At 39.2% G+C, this 21,714-nt stretch overlaps 1 protein-coding gene across 2 annotated transcripts in view; it reads right to left on the bottom strand.

The window, feature by feature from the left end:
- Positions 1 to 9,251: 9,251 nt before the first annotated feature.
- Positions 9,252 to 21,714, bottom strand: part of LOC139151158 (neuropeptide FF receptor 2-like) — a 49,635-nt gene continuing 37,172 nt past the window's right edge. Inside the window, exons 1-2 of one of the 2 annotated variants that reach the window (XM_070723746.1) lie at positions 18,563 to 18,676; positions 9,252 to 13,788 (exon numbers count right to left, since the gene is read on the bottom strand). In XM_070723746.1, the coding sequence (XP_070579847.1) occupies positions 11,776 to 13,521 (1,746 nt within the window). In that variant the 5' untranslated portion in view covers positions 13,522 to 13,788; positions 18,563 to 18,676 and the 3' untranslated portion in view covers positions 9,252 to 11,775. Of the gene's footprint in view, positions 13,789 to 18,562; positions 18,677 to 21,714 lie in introns of those variants that run through there. The other variant, XM_070723745.1, reaches the window with a different exon arrangement.

The raw sequence follows: 21,714 nt of genomic DNA, 5'->3' as shown, positions 1-21,714 counted from the left end.
CCGTGAATTTGATTTTCCGCCATTTTTAAAAACTGGTAATATTACAAAGAAACACAGCATATGATGTCCCAGTGGAAACCATTCAGCACTGTGTATTATATTGAACTAATCTGTTGTTTCTGTGAAGATATCAATGCATAAATGCACAACGTACAGTGCTTTTGCTTTATTTGAATGAGGGCGCCGTTTTACGTTTGGGCAAACGATTATTATTAATCTTGTTCAAAATTGCACATGCAGTCCCAGTGAACAGTTTATTAAACTTGTATAAACATAAATTCCTTTTAGAGTACATTCCCATGTACTTGTTTTAGTTTTGAAGTAAAATCACAAAAATAATGCTAAAAGACACAGCTATTGGGCCTTTAACGGGCTCAACAAGTCTCGCCCGTTAATTTTTGACTTTCCTCTCGCCCTTGCCCATAAATAAACGATAATGGTCAAGGATTCGTCCATTATTTCTAAAGTAAAATATAGTACGTGCATGACCAAGTGCCGTGAGCTTTGCAAATTTTAGCATTAATGGCAAGATCAGTAATATTTTCAAACACTTATGAAGATATCCAAGAAACAACAGTAGATTGATCAGAAATATAAAAGTATAGAGTCTGGAAATCTTGATTACGTTGACACCAAACAATCAACAAATCAAGATATTGGATAATTTTGTAACGTGCAGCAAAACTTACGTATGGTACTAATCTCTGAGGTCCCTCTTTTACAAAATAAGATTAATATAGGCTGACCTGAGCAATGTGGAGAGGCAACACCATGAGGAAGAAGTCAACGATGTACTTTGGCATTCCATTAATATGAAGATCTACTACAGGCGAGGTTCGATCGATCAAACTTTTTCTTTCTTTATTTGTCTTTCTGTTCCCTTGTATCTGTCTATCTAGCTGTCGGTCCATCGCGCTGACCTAGACAGTCTGTCAATTATGTACATAGCTAATTTTATGTTTCTGTCTATCTGACATTACGTGCATCCTTTACCTTTTTGCGTCAAGACGAATAGAGGTACACTGCTTTAAGGTAGCTACATACCTTTTAGCCACTTTCAGATTTTTATTTTTTTCTCAATTGAACACGTCCCAAGCCCAATAAAGTATACATTTTCTGAAAGCCTTTATATAGAGCTATCCGGCCAAGCACAGTACACGGTCATTATTTGCATAAGAGTCACGTGACAAGCGTTTTGCTGAACCTTCAAAAAACCGGTTTTTCCCGCCTTATGCGAACACGCTGCAAGATTTCCGGTTGGAATTTCTTCATTGACAAGCCTTGACAATATCCTTTAAATCCATGTCTGGGATTTTTTCCCGGAGGCTCCATTCAAATTATATGGCGTGATAATTAAAATTCCTTGAAAAGCACCTTCATCTAACACCTTTAAGAGCGCATTAAAAAAACAAAGGCATATAAAGAAAATCCCAGACACAGTTTTGAAGAATATTGTCAAGGCTTGTCAATGAAGAAATTGTTAGTGCTATCTCCTCTCTCAATCACGCATTATTTTCCAAATCATTTAAAGTGAGAATTGGGAAGAATAGTGTGCTTAAAAAAAATTTTCATAATTTTTTACTTCAACTAGTCTAGGAATTTGTCTACACATAGGAGAAAGGGTAGACTTCACTGAGGAATCTCCGATAGTACAAATCTTAATCTTGGAATATCTCCAGTACTGAGTCTCGCGCAAGGTTACGGGTTACATACAAAAAGTTTGCAGCGAGAAAATTACTCATATCGACGTACACACAGTCATTGTTAGAATAAGACGCAAAAGTTCATCTACAGAGAAGAATAATCATCATGATTGACATTGAAAAAGAAGAGTAATTCGACATATTTAGCAGTGAGTATTTGCCCACGACATGCTTTTACTGTTTTTTTGATAAAACACTATACCTGACGTGTTTTTAATGATGAATTAACCTTTTGTCGGAATATAATTCTTGCTACGCATTTTCATTGGTTATAGGATATCTGGTCGTCCATTGCCCGTGCTTGTCAATGTTTTATTTTTTTCCGTGATTAAATTGGAGAGTTTCATTTGTTGTAATCGGTTTATAGAGTCCCTGTGTCGAATTTATTAGAAGCACATCGATGCCTTCAAAATCTTCCCTTTTCATAATCATTGCCAGTGCTGAAATTTGTAAACTCGAATTTTTTTAATTAAACTAGTAAAAATTAAGGGTCGCCGAACCTTCTAGTTAACGTCGTCATGACTTATTGTGATAAATTTCATTTATGATATCTTTCGTGATTCGTAAATTGACGTAACCATGGGGTATGTCGTTTTGGCACTGGTTCATGCAAAGAGCCAAAACACATTAATAGTGTTAAAACTGTTACCCATTCGGGTAACAGTTTTGGCGACAGTTACCTTGATAAGCTAGAGGGCGCATATGGTGCATCTACACATACAGGGCAAACGAGTTGTTTTCGAATGTGACAAGTGTCAATTGCAAAAATATTGTTAGTTTTTCAGTGATGAAAATAGATGTGACATGCGTCATTGTATGGCAATATATGAGTAACAACTTAAGTTTGTTTTCCTCGAGTCTGTAAATTCCAAAAACTGTTTTCCCAAGCCTTATTCGTTTTGCTGTGAAACAGACTGTTGGAGGTGCTACCAACAGTCCCTCGGGGTAACGACAAATGTCATCATTAGCAGTCAATGCGTGTAAATTATAGAGTGGCCAACTCTCATAACCGTAATGTTGACGAAGTTCCGGTACGTATGTTTAGTAAAAAACAATCTACTGAGCAATATATTTTAAAATTTGGTTACCCTGTTTAAAGATTTTACAAATGTTGTCAGAAAAACGCCCAGACGTCTGTTTGTCTAGCTCATTAAAAAAGTTAATGATCCGAGACTGTTTTCGAGAATAAATTGGCATTACATTTTTGAGATTACGATTTCCACCGCTGGCATGTCTAACATATAAGTCTGTCTAACATGGTGGAAAGGTGTACAAGATCACCGTCGCAGTGATTTTACTCTCATTATTTCGGTTGCTCGTGCCATTTTCATTAGCCTAAAGCAAATAAGGTCACGGCGGGTAAAAAAGGCACACGTTGCTTTGGCTCGGATCACTTCATGTGCGCGGGGAGATCGCTCTCCCCCCATCATCTGTACTTTGGATTCATTTCTAAATGATACAGAATTTCAAGTCAGGAAATATGCAACACTTACTGCGGATTATGACAATTCCATCTAAACGGAATGCTTGCGACGTGATCATGACAGCTATTGGACAGTCTGATAATGGACTTGGGATAATTGGCCTCGGATAATTTAGCATCAGTTGAACGCTTCATCAATATTCCTTTATAGGACCGATAGCCAGCCAATGACGTCATCAGAACGGATGCAGCAACGTCCTCACTTTCAAAGCTTTTAACCTAATAGGCCAGCCTTGCGCCCTGTTTTTATGTACATCTGCAGGTCTGATTAATGGTGTCGGCCAGGGAATGTCATGATCCTCAACTCGCAAAAGCAATCAAGAAAGTCAATGTACATGGACTTGTAAGACAAGATTAAAATCATTCATTTGGATCAACTAGTACCATTAACAAGTTTGAAAAGCTAAATGTTTACTTGTCCCATTAATAGTTTTCAAGTCCACGTCAGAAAATTACACGGAATTACCTTTTGACCCGTACTTCTGCCTTTAGGTACGTTATGTTTCGCGACGCGGAGATATCATCCAATCTCTCATCGTCGATTCTAAATTATATATATATATATATATATATATATATATATATATATATATATATATATATATATATATATATATATATATATATATATATAATATCGAAGTATACAGATGTCCTCGTGGGAAATTACAGTGCTCAATGCAAAAGCAGAGCGTTATAAATAAACAGATTATTTCAAGTACAAAGTAATGAATTCTATTACTTAAGTTTCATGCATCTTGCAATCCTCAGATACAGTGAAAGGATTACTAGCTCGACACTCTTACATATATGATTCGGACGAACCATTCTATTTGTAGGTAGTGTTAAAATTCGATAAATAATATTTGTTTTGGTGGCGACATTTTGAAACCAACTCAGAGCGTTTGTTTAACAGTGTAGATTTGTCAACTCGGTACCAAGTTGTCAAAATTTGTATGGAACATAAGAAATAAGGGCCAAGACTTTGACATTTCATGGTCAATCATTGATAAAGCATTGAGCTACTCTAACATGAACAAGCGATGTAATCTTTGTATATCAGAAAAGCTGCAAATTATCAATGCAGAAAAATCTACACTGTTAAACAAACGCTCTGAGTTGGTTTCAAAATGTCGCCACCAAAACAAATATTATTTATCGAATTTTAACACTACCTACAAATAGAATGGTTCGTCCCCATTATATATGTAAGAGTGTCGGGCTTGTAATCCTTTCACTCTATCTTAGGATTGCAAGATGCATGAAACTTAAGTAATAGCTTTGTACTTGAAGTAATCTGTTTTTTATATATATATATATATATATATATATATATATATATATATATATATATATATATATATATATATATAATAATATTATATATATAAGTATAGTTAATCGCACCAGTAGGTGTGCTGTTACAGTTTTAATCACCACACTTATGGTCAGGAACTTGCAAACATCACGCGGGCAGGAACTTGTAAACATCACGAGGCCGAAGGCCGAGTGATGTTTACAAGTTCCTGACCATAAGTGTGGTGATTATAACTGTAACAGCGCACCTACGAGGTGCGATTAACGACTTATTCCACGAAAAACAGGCCAATCTTCTCTAAAATTTGAAATATATTACTACCAATAAATCGTCGACTTTTTCATTTGAACACCCACAATGGAATGGAGCGACCCATTGTGCGTCGAAAGGTTCACAGAGGTCATTATGCACCTGGCATGCGAGTTTGGGAGAATGGCCTATCCCAGACAAGTAGGACAAGGGCTCTGGTCAACTGCAAATCTGCATTTGAATAAGGGCTACAGAGTGGTATAATGCACCTGTGTAGAAGGAAACTGTAATAGTCTGATTGTTTGAATAAAATGGCTTGCCTTACTCTGTCGTTTTGGCTATTGGCTAGGGAGAAGGCATTCTATCTGTAGATGCATGTGATTGCCTCGTGAATGCATCAGGCTTTCAATGCCATTTTCGTGTTTTTGACTGGTCAAGATGGATCTTGTCAACTTGTCTGATCTGATGACCCTAGAGACTTCCTAGAGGTCCATGGAAGGCCATGTAAAAACAACCAAAGTGGATTTTACACGGGCAAACTGCCCTTTAAGAGCAGCCGCTACTACGGAGTGCATCAATCCGCGATGTGTAATTCAACTTATAAAAAGTACTTGGCTATGATACCGCCGACAGGACCGTACTATCGACGGGGTAATCAAGTTCTCCTCGCAGAAAGTAGGCGTCTTTACGTGAAGCAAATGTGCGAGATGGCTTGAATAGAAGGCCATCACACTGGGCATTCTGGCAAGGTAATTTATTCTTTTACTAAGATATTAATACTATCATAAAACGAATTCTGTAAAGTTATAAAATTAAATTCATTGATCAAAATATTTTGTTGTGTGTACGGCAATATCACAGAATTTCTTTCCTCTATTACACAAACGTATTAAATAAAAAGGCTGTACTTATTTCCATGCTATTTATGACATATGTTTTGTGTTTGATAATTTCAGGTGAATGTGGCAACATCTACCATCAGGGATTCGATGAGCAGCTTATCAAAGAACAAACAGGTCACAGATCAGATGACGGTTTACGCGCCTCAAATGTTTGTCGATTTCACTACAAAAGCATGTGTCGAATACATCTACCATTTCAATCTAGTGTTAAATCAGAGGAAGCTGTAAGTAAACCAGTTTCTTAAGTTGCTACGAAACAACATAACAAAACAGACAGGATTGGTCCAACCCAAGAAGACGCCGAATCTAAAAATAGACAGATCTTCATCAACAAATCGTGTTGCTTATATTGAGCATGGTTCAAAGAAAGTTAAAATTGAATTATAAAATGTGATCTTATAATATATCAGTTTAAAAATTGTCTTTATTGTGTTATTGAATGTGTGTGAATGCTTTAGGTATCTCGACTGGACCTATTGTTCTCATGCAAATTAGTAATCGTTCATACTTTTTTTCTTATTTAAATTAGTAATCACTACACTTTTATTGATATGATAATGATTTTCTTTCATTAAAGTGTGGTGATTACTTATTTACACATGAATAAAAGTGTGACTGATTACTAATTTGCATAAGAACAATAGGTGGCAGTCGTGATTTCAGGGATATATGGATGGCAAGAACAATAGGTCACATGACCTGGAGTGGTATAAATATATATATATACTTCGAAACTACTTTTAGAATAAAGTTAATAAAAGTGGCCAGTTGTCAATTGTTTCCAGTAGTCGGTCGCGTGAGCGAGGAACAACGCGCTTACGTTTGTGTACGGAGCAAATGCCAGATGACATCACTTGACATATACCTTCCGCGAAGTTATACACCATTTAAAAGATAGCGTAGGCCTAGAAATTTAACTCGGACAAAGTTACGTTGTTTTTCGAGAACAAAAATCGACTGAATCTCACGCACAGCGCAAAAACTGTATCGTCCCATCCGACAGTACCACGGTAATCGAGGTCGTTGTTTCCGAAAATTATTCACGTACTTCCTTCGGAATGTACAAGCGTCACATTCTTGTGTTTCGTCGTTCGGATTGATATTGTCGTGTAGTCTATGAATATATTGATTTCATTACATGGCTTTTTGAGGCTAAAGCGTATGGCCTTACAGTGGAAACTGCATGTCTACCGCATAAATGTGTTCTGTCCGTCGACTGCGGAGCGGTCTATACTGATACGAACCCTATATTGGAAACAAAACTTACGCAGAAGGACTACAAATTTGCTAAGTGGATGGTTTTTTTTGACACTATAAAAATTATGACTCATTTTTACAAATTTTCTCGTCAGACATATATTAATCTGGCCGCCATGTTGTTTGTGTACATTGACGAGCACATCGAAGATCGACGCAAAAAAAGTTCTGAAGCTCAAAAATTGCTGACATGGACGCGGGTCGTCTTGACGTCAAACGACAAGAGTATAAATCCCGGTATTTTCTTTGCTTGTGTATGTGGTATATATATACATATATATATATATATATATATATTATATATATATATATATATATATATATATATATATATATATATATATAATATATATATATATATATCAAAGTATACATATGTCCTTGTGGGAAATTACAGTGCTCGATGCGGAAAGCAGAGCGTTATAAATAAAAACACAAATTACTCCAAGTACAAAGTAATGTTATCTGCCACTCATGCTTCATGCATCCTGCAGTATTATTTATCAAATTGTAACACCACCTACACATCGAATGGTTCGTCCCTAACATATAAAAAAGATTGCAGGATGCATGAAACTTAAGTAACAGATATTATTAAAAGTTACTGTACAAAGTAATAATATATGTTACTTTAATTTCATGCGACTTGCTATCAAGGTATATTTATGACGCTCTGCTTTTAGCATCGAGCACTGTATTTTCCCATAGGGACATCTGTAAACTTTATCACACACACACACACATACATACATATATATATATATATATATATATATATATATATATATATATATATATATATATATATATATATATATATATATATATATATATGCGCAGTGAAATAACTCTACAGATCTAATTAAAAGTTCCCTTTTTAAAATTACCTAAATGTCGACTCCATAACATGTAATTAAGCACGAAAATCTTTTCTGCAGTAGAAAGAAATGAATAAGCCAGTTATCACGATATAGGATTGGGCGTCATTAGGGTACCTCTTTTAACAGTGTAGGAACCTATAGCCTTCAGCCCTGTTGGAATCACGGTTATTATTCTGCTACTATGACGACGTTTCTGCTATATTTTTCGCTGTGACAATGGTGTTACAGTTCGCTCGATTTCTTCTGCGTTTGCAATAGGTTTCACTCTGTTTGCTTTCTTTTTTTCAAAAAAAAGCTGCCAGAGTCGTGGTTAGCGCCAGGTTTTCAGTCGTTCACATTGAGAGCAACGAAGAATTAAACTTCTCTTAGTCACGCGAGAGATTACAGCAAAATGCTCTGTTGAACTACATCTGGAATAACATTAACACTCGGGGCGAAAAGCACGTCAGTTCGTTCCATTATGAGCGATGCTATTTAGTTTAAACTAATTGAAAAACTGCGTAATGTTATTTGGCATTTTATTGATGTTCATGATGGTGAATTTATGCGAATGACATTCTCCGTCATAAATTACGGGAAAATTACATTTCGTGGTAGTTACTACCTTTTCATGGTTCATCTTTATCGAAACACGTTCATGTCTGACAAAAGGGGGAGGGAGAATAAATCATATCAAATCATATTTGCGGGTTTCATTACATGTGAGAAATGCAGTTAAATGTTTCTACAGTATTGTCTAATCTTTTTTCTTTCAACCACCATTCTGCCCGTCTATCTTGATGTGTCCCTCCGCTGCCGCTTCCTGTTCTCATGTTATTGTCTGCCTGCCTACCTGTCTGTCTATCTGCCTTCCTGTCTGTCTGTCTGCCTGCCTGCCTGTCTGTCTTTCTGTCTGTCTGTCTGTCTGTCTGTCTGTCTGTCTCTCTCTCTCTCTCTCTCTCTCTCTCTCTCTCTCTCTCTCTCTCTCTCTCTCTCTCTCTCTCTCTCTCTCTCTCTCTCTCTCTCTCTCTCTCTCTCTCTCTCTCTCTCTCATGTCTGCTAGTCCGAATGACATTTACGTACATTTTCAGCTCTAGCACGTCCTTGGTGGGCTAACAAATTATCCGAACGTTTTTATTTTGAAAACACCTTTCTCTTAAACTGTTCATTCTTAAAAATGTTGTACTTTATCGAGGAGCCCGACATTCGACATGTTTCATTGCAAATATCTGCAGTTTTCTGAAATTTCTCCATCCAATGATTTTGGAAACACAGTTTGTTTGGTTTTGTTTCATGATAGTAAATTCATTGCATTTTACTGACATGCCAGTCGTACAAAAACATCTCTGACAGCTATACCTATGTACTTTATTCATATACCGTATTAGTCGCGAAAATCAGCGTAGTCTTGAACTTTGTGTGGTGGTAATAATTTGTTGTGACCCAGGAGCCACTCTAATAAACACAACTCACACATCATTTGCGCCATAAAAAGCATTTATTTGGACATTATGGATACAACATGGGTTTACATTGTCACAAAGCGCTATAATTGTACAAAATAAACCCGTCATTAACCTTGACAAATAAATTCAACAAATGTATTACATACTGAAATAAAATTAATGTTGGGTGTCGTATAAATAATTAACGCTTTTCTGAAAGTGCCTATGTGTACCGAATGTCTTCACCTTAGTTTGATAAATGGGCCACGAGCTGAATACACTGTATTTATAAAATTTGGCCTCTTGAATATTATCATTTCGGTCGACATTGTAAGTATCATAGCCGTCTGTAGACAGTAATTCGACGACTCTGGGCTCTTCAAAATGACCTAAAAATGTCTCAACAAGGTGAAAGCTGTCTACATCTTACCAGTCGATGACAAAAGAAGTCTGTTTTTATGTGGGTACACCAAGTGTAAAGTAGGATTCTAACGAAATAGTACGAAAAATTGAAGGCACGATAAATAAATTATTAACAAGAACAATAAACACCATCTCGACACAAGGACATTAAATTTCGTACCCTCATCTTATCTCCGATAAACACGTATGTATTTGAAAATTTCAGTTCTAGAGACACATGACGAATTTATTGTAAATCCTTTTAAATGTTTTCTCGCAATTATTAAAAAATATAATTCTGAATATTCATAAATTTTTTGGGCAACATAGATGTTACATTAATAAATATATATTTATACTATTCACAGGGTAACGAGTTTAATTTTACAATGTGTAACTTTGTCATTTGGGAGAGTTGAAAGTATGTATGTATATATATATATATATATATATATATATATATATATATATATATATATATATATATATATATATTATATATACACTTTTGACTTTTATGACCATTCTTCGAGTAGTTTTACAAATCTTCGTTCTTGTGAAAAAAGAATAAATTGTATCGCGTGTCTGTCTGTCTCCAGGTGTAAAACATAAGATGACAGTGCTATAATAGATCCTTCGGTAAGAGGTCAAGACTTTGATTATTGGAATATCCGTGACTATCCCTTGATTTACCAAAGTCTGGGTGATATTCAGTCACACTGTTGATATTTGTGTAGTACTTCATTTTACACACGTTCCACGGGAATTCATTCAGTTATTACGAACGGGTAATTATTAACTGTCCGTAATGTGTGTTGAAAAGGATGCGGAGAAGAGTCTGCAGTGCTTGACAAAGGCAAACGAGCGTTTCAATATTCCGATGGAAGTCATTGGCCGTTTTGATGATCCCCAATCTCCGTACAGAGATTGTAGCGCGGCGTGCATAATTATAACCTAGCTAGGGAGTCTCAGCAGTGCCCACACTAATCTCTGCCACAGACGACATTTTACACCAACTTTATGGGTATTGCGCGTTTTCCAAAATATACATTTACTGTCTTTTTTATATATAGTACTTCGAACCAAACAAAATAAATAAATGAAGAGTACACTAGTTTCAATATTGATCCTCGATTTCGTGAACACTTGCAAAACATAGACCTTGCTCTAGGTTACATGGATGTGAATCGACGATTCAAAATGTATGCCCCAACGACGTCAGAAGTTGCAGACGCAATTGTCAAGTTTGAGCAAATAATTTATTATTTTTACTAGTGTATGATGTATTACTTTTATCAGTGTGCAGAAAGTGCGAGCTTTAAGTGGATAGCTCCTATCAAAATCTGAGATGTCCGCCACGTTTATTGGGCCAGTTGGACGCGCGCGCGCGCAGGACTGAAAAAAGTCCCAGTTTGGAATATTTAAATTTGCCTGCAGCAGAGATTGGTGGGGCGAGCGGTCGTTCACTCGGAGACCCTCTAGCTTGGTTAGAATTATCCACGACGTACTGCTGCCACACCGTGCCTAAATCTCTGCGTGAAGATTGAATGATCCCCTACACGATCTTGGACTTTGATATTTCAGTTAGTATGAATAAACCTATTCGACTGAACTCACACCCGATCATATTCACCAAACTTCTGTTCTGAATTCCTACTGTAACCATTTTGTCTTCCTCCACGAATTTTTAACGATTAATACTTTGAATCCGTACCATCAAGAGTACAAGAATTGAAGCAACGTAGGAGTCATTAAAATTGCCTGTTACTCCGACACTATAACGAAAGACGTACACACAATTTTGAAAGTCAAACACTCGACATTAACAACTTCCTCGGTTAAAGCTAGTAGTTTTCATCCGTAAATACAAAAGCACAGAACTGGTCGTCCGTCGACCATGTTTTTTCGCTTTCTTGACTATTGCACGAAAGATGAGGTACCGTCTGTACAAGGTGGGATCTTCCTCTGCAAGATATAACCTTGGTAAGTGAAATACAGAGCGAGTTCGGTAGCTCTAGCTTGAGGCAACGGTGGCGAGAAAACATTCAGAACGTAATATTTCCTCTTGTCTAATAACAATATAGACTGTCTTTTTCTTGTCTTTCGTAAATGAAATTCCTCAGCAACAACGTAAATATCTGTAGATACATATGTAATCATATACTACTCTCCCAGTCAACTAATTCACCAACTGCTTTCGTTTGCGATTCAGCTAGCTCCAACACTACACGAGGAGTCGCCACCGGTTTCGCTTTCTCGTCCTCTTGTGAGTCGGTGTCCGAGTCCGAAGATAAATCGCATTGCACGCGTTTCTCGAGATCTGGGGTCACGCATTTAGCAGGGAACCCGAGCTTATAGATGTTACAATGGTTCAACGAGTTGTTATTGCCATGGCTTAGAAATTTAGGATGTCCGCAAGTATTTAAATTTTGGCAGTTGGTCTCACGATGCATGAGGTCGGTTATGCTCATCTCCGAAGCCAATCCGACGTAGCACTTATCCGCCGCCAGTGCGTGATGGTTAACCTGCAAGGTGCGAGTCGGCGGCACCGCTAGTCTGTCATTGACGCTGTATTGCAGCGTCGTGTCTATCGCCGAGAAGCGGACGCTTTCTGTTCGCGTGCTCCGGAAAAATGATGTCGACTTGCTTCTAGAAAAACCTGTATACCTGCTGCTTTGGCGCGAAAATTTGCGCGGGGACTTGAATTTCGGGCAGCAACAAATCATTCGAAAGCAGTTCTTAAACCGTTCGCTCATGAAACAGTAGCAAACAGGGTTTACGGACGAGTTCGAGAGCCCCAGCCAAAGGAAGAATACGTGTATTTCCAACGCATGTCCGTCAAAAACAAAATCAAGGTAAATCTGTGTGGTAAAATATGGCAACCAGGAAATGGCAAACAGGGCTACTAGCCAGAGTAACATTTTCACAACTTTTCTCCGACCTTTCAGTTGATTCTCGATGACAGAGTTGTGCGGGCGAGACTTTCGAACGGGCTCGTTGCGTAGTTTCTTGTCGTGATTCCAGAGTCTTTGGCAGATCCGAAGGTAGACGGTGAGAGTGAAGATGAGAGGTATGAAATACGTCAAAAGGAAAACTACAACCCCGTACATCTGCTGTATCTGTTTGCTGGGCCAGTGCACCTCTCGGCAGAGGGTGTCCAGCTTGGTGCCATCGATTTCATAGACTTCCAAGTCGTTGACGTACAGAATGGGTGACATGATAGCGATGGAGATCATCCATATGCCAGCGATGAAGAGGGACACCGATTTCTTTGTGAACATGGCCCGGGCCTTCAGTGGTTTTCTGATGGCGTAGTAGCGATTCAAGCTGACAGCTGTCAGTGTGAGCATGCTACCAGAAACTGACACCCCTTGTATGAAGGGAACGAGGCGGCACATGACGGGCCCGTATATCCAGTGAACGTAGATCTCCATCCCGAGGGAGATTGGCATGCAGACGAGCACGACGAGCAGATCGCAGACGGCGAGGTTAGCCAAAAAAGCGTTTGTGACAGTCCGCATGTGGTGGAACTTGGCGACTGTGAAGAGGACCAGACAGTTGCCGACCAGGCCGAAGACGAACGAGAGCGTATAGAGAATCATCAGCGAGATAACGGACGGCTGGCTGTGGCGCCGCCTGGCCGCTTCCAACTCCTGCAAAATCTGCCGTTGAAGCATGTCGTATGTCATGAGGAGACCTCCAGAAACGTCGAGTAGTTCTTCTGATTTATTGAACGAGGCATTCATCAGTGAAAATGAAATTGTTGAAGTATCGCTAGTCGTGGGCACGCTCGAATCCGCACCGACCAAACGACTCAAGTATGTCGCCATTGTCGGTGACGCGTCGTCCCCGTCGTAGAACGGTTTCATAGTATATGTCAAGTTCACCGACGGTATTGACATTACGCTCAAACCGACCGAACTGTCACGAAATTCCTATGGACATAGACTATGTACAATAGAAAGGTTCGTCAAAACTGAGGACAGCTCGATACGCGCCCAGTAAAGTCTTTTTCTTTATTTGTTTCCACGGCAACCTGGGGGTACGCAAATCATGTGATTTAATCCATAAATCTTGTAATCTTGATGGGTCCAATGAATGTGCTTACGCCGAAGTCTCCCCGACAATTCCCGACGTCTCTATGTTCCACATTAATGGGAAATATGTACCTATACAGAAAAGCAAAAGAGAAATAAAAATTATGTGAGAAATCAGTGTCATTGTACTGTGCGATCAATCTTATTCATTTTGATCATGCCCCCTGGAAGAGCAAAAATCAGCCGCGCTCCAGTAATATTCTTTTGCAATTTATTATCAGCTTATGTGGCTATTACACTTTAACGAGCGGCTTGCTGTAGCCTTCTTGGTCGACAGATTGTCGTCAAATTGAAAATTTAGCGCGCGGCAGAATATATGCAAAGTACATAGACTATAACAGCAGTAGCAGTGTTTTTTTTTGTCTTGTTGTCACTTATACGTAGCTGGCGGGTCGCGATTTTTCCCATAGCATACAGACTAATATCACAGTCTCTCCAACAGAGGGACGACTGTGAACATATAAAACAAGAACTCGTAATCTCGAGGGGGTTACGGGTAGGAACGTATAAAAAGGGAATGCAATTTGTTTATTTATTTGTTTGTTTTGATATTGCAAAATTATTGTTCATAAGCAGGAGTTAGTACATGTACTAGTATAAGCACTTAATGTCGCGCGACATCGTATACCAAACTGTCGTTCTTTCGCCGCACTAACGTAATCGCTATGATCCTTTTCAGGACGTGTTAGGTTCAAAAGCTGATTTCAAGTTCGATGGCATTGATAAATGATCTGAAGAGGGGTCTCACGACATGAGGACGGAGCGCCCCCCCCCCTCCAACTTGCAAATTACGTACGTCACTTGATCAAAAGGCACTGATTTTATTTTGTGTGTCTACAGACACGCAGGGTATTTACTTTGAAATTATTGGGAATATGTAAAATATACAATATTGGCAAAGCAAACAAGCTTTTGTAGAATTCCGGCATTCATGAGAACCATAGAGCGCCAGAAATGCCCCAGCCTTTTAGAAAGGCAAATGGAACTGTTTTTTTTATAGATCACGCTAAAGAAACTTCCATCGCTGAAGCTATCAAACGATCTCAATAGTTATAATTTTCTCGCCTGAAATAGGATCCTTTCAGTGCATACACGAAAGAAACACTACAGTCACATTATCTTACGGAAGGAAACGAGAACCTGTCAGATTTAATTGCGTTTCCGACTCGGAAGCTGTTACATTTTGACGCGGCGCTTTTCATGGCATAATAAAATTTTCCTTCGGCGTTTACTTGTTCACACAGCGACATGTATTTGGTCACGTCGACATTTCCGCTGATCAACAAAGGAACACGTCTTTCACTGTGACAAGTGTTGTCGATGTCATAATTGCAAGATTAAGCACCGAATTGTTGTAAGATTTTGACCATACATCCGGGGAAATTGCGTCTAACGATGGCGAGGTTTCGTTTTCGACAGCAAGTTGACATCATAAACAGTCTCGGCAAACTCAAAAGATTGTAGCTTCGCAATGAAGAGCAAAACTATACCATAGATATAGCTGAGAAAATTATCCTCAGACTCCGATTCGTCGAATTGAAAAGAATTCCTAAACGTCAAGAATACCGTGCTGCGCATCACCCAGAACGGACATGTAAATGTGTTTGTCTGCATCGTTTGCAGCAAATTTTGGTTGAAGGAAAATGCGCGCGCAAAAATATTACCAACATCCAGTATAGTGTACTCAGAATGTGTCAACGAGATATGATATGAAATCGCATCCTTGTTCAAATTCGGCGTAAATTTAAATCCATTTCAACATTACTGTTATGAAGCGAAAACTGCAGAGAAGTTAAAATGATGTATAGAGGGCGTTGTCGAAAACAGGAGAGTACACAGGGTCTGAATGTACATCGTAGAATCAACAATGAGAACGATAATGCGGATACGACTTTGCAAAACGGATGTAGCTATCGCATTTTCTCTAGTGACATTCAAATACAGCTAGCATGTCTTTCATATAAGACGGGAGAGTTTTCTGAGAAATCGATCATTCCGAGACCATAACTTATCAAACTTGTCTATATGTTATTATGACTAGCACTTCTGCAAGGCACCTTATTTGGTAAACCACAGACTGCCTTCGCCCTGGGAATGTCACTGAAGATGAAAGCTTTATGTTTCTCGCATGACAAAAAGTTTCTATAGTTCGCATATGGACCTTGTTCCTCAGTGTACCAAGCATGGCGTAAAAGACTACTTATCAAAGGATATGGCCTCGTACTTAGATTCTAATCGGTTAAAGTCAGGTCAACGAAAAATAACAAATTTTGTGTTTTTTCGTTCACGTTTTTAGTTTTGAGGCAGTCCGAATGGGTTTAAATTGACTTCGGCCGCTGCCCGTTTTGTAATACACTTGCACGTGGCCATGTGTTTGCAAATCTGTGCCATGTGCTCGAAGAGGAGCACGGAAGGATTTCGATGCTGTATATGACAAAGCCATGTAGATAATCAGACGGGACTCGAGCTTCAACACGTGAATTATGTAACATTTTGTTTCACCAGACTTGCGAGATCTGAAGGACGAACACGTCGGAGTGCCGCTCAACGACATTCCGCCGTGTACGCCATATGAACGCCACGTTCATTCTCCGTTGCCATGCTACAGGCGGCGTGTACACACTTTCATTTGCGTTCGCATGTCTGCAGAGAAGGTTTCTAGTCAGCATGAGGGTGACCAGCTTGCGAAATAGCATTCTCACACACCCCGTGATCGCATACACAATACAGTAAACTGACATTGCTAGGCAACACGTGTGATAAATAGACCGATCTCTTCATTAAAATCAAACGCCGCTCACTCGCGAGGATGAGGCAATCGCTCCTCCTAAGGAGTGGCTGACGTGCCAACATGGCAAGATGTTTGTGAGGTTGAACCTTTCAAATTCTGTCCATAACAGACACACACAATTTTCGTCTTCTTCTTTTCGACACTTCAAAGAACCATACCGCTAGATATAAACTGGTGGAACCCGAAAGCGTGTCAGGCACCGCAAGGATCAGATTCGCCAGCTGACATCACGTTCTCTCAAGAGTCAACGGTATCACAGTGCACAAGCGCCCTTATTACAGGCTGACAACACATTGGTATGGCATGTATCGGACTCTTCTCAACAATAAATTTTCCCCTTTTGTACAAGGGAAGGTTAAACACGATTTTTAGAGGTTATTGAAATTGACAGGCACATGATCCATATAACGACAATGATTACAATTCACAAATAACATTTGCCAATATCTCTGCGTTCAGAAAATACATACTTCAATGGTGCTGTACGAGCTACCCTTTTTTGCAGAGAATTCATTGTTTTGCAGGGCTTGGTATTTCATGCGGCCTTTAACTATACGTCTTTTTGACACAATGAGGGCAGCAAAATGTGACTGGAAATATCGTGTTATTGTAGAACCCCCCTGCTGTGGCCACCGCCCCTTCTCCTTGGTGACGTGACAGAGGAAATAAAACTAGGCCAAATATTACTAATATTAGCGAGTGCACCGACCCTCCTCAAAGCTTTTCATCATCAAACGTGCAACAATAACGGCGGCGCATGTCAAAACAGAGCAGCAACCGTAAGCCTTTCTCATCGACACAATAGATGATCATGTTATAAAGGTTAAGTATTCAGGCACGTATAACAAAACTGGTATAGATAGATGGTTTTTTTTTCTATTTTTAAGAATCGTGATGCGAGAGGGAAAAAGAAGGTAAATGGTTACAAGGTCGGCGTCACACTATCGTATTACCAATCATCGATGGGTATGTATCTCGTCACCTGAATGGATGAGAAAAGCTTCCCTATACAAATACCATGTGACATGATATCTACAGTTCTCGGAATTTCACTGTGCCTCAACTTTGAATTCGAACTCCCTCGCGGACGTGTACTTTTTTGTCACGTTTTGCGCATTTTAGTAACTCAGAGGTCATTTATGAACCTTCAACATGTTCTGGTCGCCTTGACTCTCTAAAACACAAACACAGACGAAAGTTACCGATCACAATTTTTTTGTTTTGTTTTTTGTTTTGTTTGCACGAAATTCACATCGCCCGTGCCTTAGGGCCGGACGCACAGCCTTCACTTACAGTAATTACTGGCACTGCCTAGGGATCTTCGATTCATTCACTGTGGACTTGAGATAACAAACGGAAACGAATGATATCTTCCGTGATGTGAATAGGGGAGACCGGTTTTAAATTGTGGGAATGATTCGTGAAACTCAAAGACTGTGGGGGAAAACACTTGGCCGAGCTCGATGCCACTTTGAACAGTTGTCCCTGCCGATTTGAGATTACATTCAATGTCACAAAAGTAGGTTATCGTGGTTTGCATATACTCTGAACGACTGCTTCCGCGGTGCTGACTCTGGACTCATCGTTCATTTACAGGATATTGGGGAAAAAGTCTCCGCAGTTTACTGCAATGCAAAACCTTATCGAAACTCTTTAAGAGACGAGACTTTACAACACGCATTGTCTGTTAAATTTTGAGGCGCGATTCGATTGTGGAAAGAATTTGCCCACCTAACATCCACTGTTACAAACTGTATCTCTGCAGACAGTTACTGGCGCATGTGCTGCATAAAAAAAAAGCGACGCAAAAATGTCGAGTTTCCTTCGCGAATTACGGAACACGCTCCGCATCACCTGCGCACTCGTCTCGCTGCAAAGAAAGTACTAGTGTCGCACAAACGATCAGCACGGTTTACAGTCTGGCTAGCTTTGATATAAAAGTCAACGTAAATGCTGTTTCCGTGGAAAACAAAAACTATGAGATTATTTTTTATAGATGATACTGCAATAAAAAGTAATAACCGTAATATTACCGCATAACTTATAAGCACCTACCGCGAAATATGGTAAAGAGACGTTGTTGTACTGGGAGCCCTAGCGCGCCATACTGTTCATCCCGGTAGATTGACGTTCACAATAACTGACTCCACACTCTCCGCGAATTAATAAACAGCTTTAGACTCCCTAAGCCGGTGACAAATCTCCGATGGATGTCCGGTATTGCCGTTTCAAATGTCCTCGAGAGTCGTCGCTACGTCACTTCTTACGTCTGATATCACAGGGCCGCGTTCCCTTGACTCATATGAAGTTTGGTAGAATTAATGTATTTTGGTTTGGTTTGTTGTTTGTCTTTTTTGTTTTTGTTTTTCAAAGGCATGCGTGATGCGTATATCACTGCTGCTTAACATACAACGATAGCAAAATACAGTTGCCTTCGACTATTGATCACTTGGTCGATGACCTTGTTCCCTGTTTTGTGTCACAAACATCAAATGTATGTATTTTGTCAAAAGACAAAACGTCCCTTTTCATCGTCTCTCCGGCGAACAAATATAAAAAGTAAGGGACCGACGAGAATAACAGCTGGCGACCGACCTACGTAATTCCTATCTTTTAGGGGGAAACTTTATTTAAAATATATCTTAAATCTTCTACAATCTTAATGAGTGAGTTGTTCATGAGTTGAGTTCGATTAATCGTGTAGTTTCGGTATTTTCTTGTATGGACTTAGCACAGTGTCAGGGATCAGTAGGATAGTGCATGCGTGTGGGACATCATGTGACTTCATTAATTTTTCCCATTTTTACATAAGAACTTTCATTTTAGAGGGGGGAGCTAGTCTCAAGAAAAACGAGGGAATTACCCTTGCCGTGCGTCAGCTTTTACCATCAACGGTCCCTATGGTATTTATTTATTTTTTCTAAAGTATGCTCAGCCTTACTATTTTGCCATCGGTAATTTGTTAGATGCAAATCTTCAACGACCGTAGTGTTACGAACGTTGGAAGAATGGCCATGGGCGTGTCACGTTTTGATGTCTATGTATAAATGTTGCTTGCACAAGCTATGTTCTTTCCTGTATAATATTATAATCGTATAAAGCTCGGAAATGGGACATTGTCGTGATGTAATTTCTGTTTCAAAATTGATCAAATTTGAATTGTTTGTATTTATGCAGATTAGTTTTATTATTATCTGGTAAATTGTAGTTGCAAACTTTCGGTCACTGACTACAGATTTAACTAAATTTTGCAAGTTTAAGGTAGCATGCGCCTCGAAAGTGAAAAACTTAAACTTTTGAAGAAAGCAGATCGTGGACGAGCGAGCGTCACTGAGCACTGGGAATTCAACAAGTCCGGGACCGAGAATTCCATAATACGCCACGCGTGTACAGTCGGGCATGACATTGGACATGAAGCAGCAGACAAAAAGTCAGAACCGTGGTATAGGGGCGAAGCGAGTACGGCAGTTCCGAAAGTCAATATAAAGTTTCGAAAGTATTCGCTGCATTTTTACAATCTTCATGTATCGAGAAATTAATATTTTGTTATAATGCAGAATTTTTCTTTACTCTAAATATCCAGGATTTTTCTTCAGCAGTAATCTTGCACGCAGTTTGAGCTGCCCGTTTTAGCTCTTGCATTGTTATTGAACATTGTACCACATCCATCGGGATTTTTCATCCAATCAAAGAGATGCGTTGGCGTTGTACCACATCCATCGGGATTTTTCGTCCAATCAGGAAGACTCGTTGGCGTACTTCACACGACAAAAGTACCACAAAAAAACAAGTATTGTCGGATCGCATTTGCTCAAGTTACCAAAACGACACAAAGAAATAGTATGATTGAAGGACAATGTGCATTTCCATATCAAATAACAATTGCATGTATCATATCAGCGTTTTGGAATTATACCCTGTAGTTTAAGCAATACCGGGCGGAATCGTGGAACTGTAGATAATAGTTAATTAGTGCTTTATCAAAATACCAGGTATTGACCTACTCGTGCACTTTGCACAATATGCAGTTTGTCGACAACTGAATACTTAATGAACTGGAGGGCTACCATTTAGTCACACATTGAACGAAAATACCGGCATGTACCTTTGAAAGATAGAGCTTACGCCGAGCTTCAATATAATTCTACCTGATAAATACTTACGACAATAATGTTCTGTTATGAGAACACCATTATTCTTGACAACATACGTCAGCTACTGATTGGGTCTCACCATGGTTACATTTGTTTTGTTTTGGGTTTTTTTGGGGGGGGCAATTAAAGCTTCTACAGTCATTACAATTATGATCTGATTCCATTTTGAAATCTAGGTAAGCATCATCAACTGACGTTGCATTCCGGATGGACTATAGACACAAAGGAAAGGCGTTCCCACAGTCCTACACACATAAATGCATTGCTGTCACAAAAGCTTCTTGCTGGTTTAGACAAGACCACAAACGCTAATTTCAATTCGTCGCAGAGGAACCAAATTCACGTCTTTCACGCAGAGTCTGCAAACTCGAACAGACCACCTGAGACCACGTTAATAAGTATATTTTTGGCGCTCAGTTTTTGACTAACTTTCAGCTGAAACAACTGTACAAACGTCTTTATTACATAAAACCTTGGTGGGATTATAAATCGAGTGCAATAATTAGCTACAATCATAAACCCCGGAGCAGGGTCTATGCTGCAATAAAGAGCTCATAAAGGCATCACGATTGCCATGGATTGCATGTAGTATTGTTCATACACATATACGAACAGATTGCTAACGATCGTAAAGTTCCGACGTAATTGAATACATGTACGACTGCATATACTCACTATACACTCACACTCACACAGTCACTGCATATATTTTGACTCCTATAAAACATTGACTCTTATAAAAAATCTAATCTCAAAAAATATATACACAAACAAATCCTAACACATACGCACAGGTACACTTGTCAAAACATGTTTGTGTAACGCCGAAATGGCCGTCCGCAGTGCTTTGTATAAATGTTGACGTCTAGAATATTCCGGGAGTTTCGCGCGAGTTTGCGCAAGCAGCAATGAGCTAGTTAAAAATAAAAATACAGCGACCTTCTCTTTAACTAACTGCACGGTAGGCAGTCACGTTTGCTGCTTTCAAAACCCTTGCCTAGTGGCCAAACCCGGATGCACATTCTTTCAAGAGCAAGACGTCCACGGCACCTA

Source organism: Ptychodera flava, chromosome 15 (genome assembly GCF_041260155.1).
Source record: "Ptychodera flava strain L36383 chromosome 15, AS_Pfla_20210202, whole genome shotgun sequence".
In the NCBI taxonomy this organism is placed as follows: Eukaryota; Metazoa; Hemichordata; class Enteropneusta; family Ptychoderidae; genus Ptychodera; species Ptychodera flava.
This window is presented reverse-complemented; position numbering and strand designations above follow the sequence as displayed.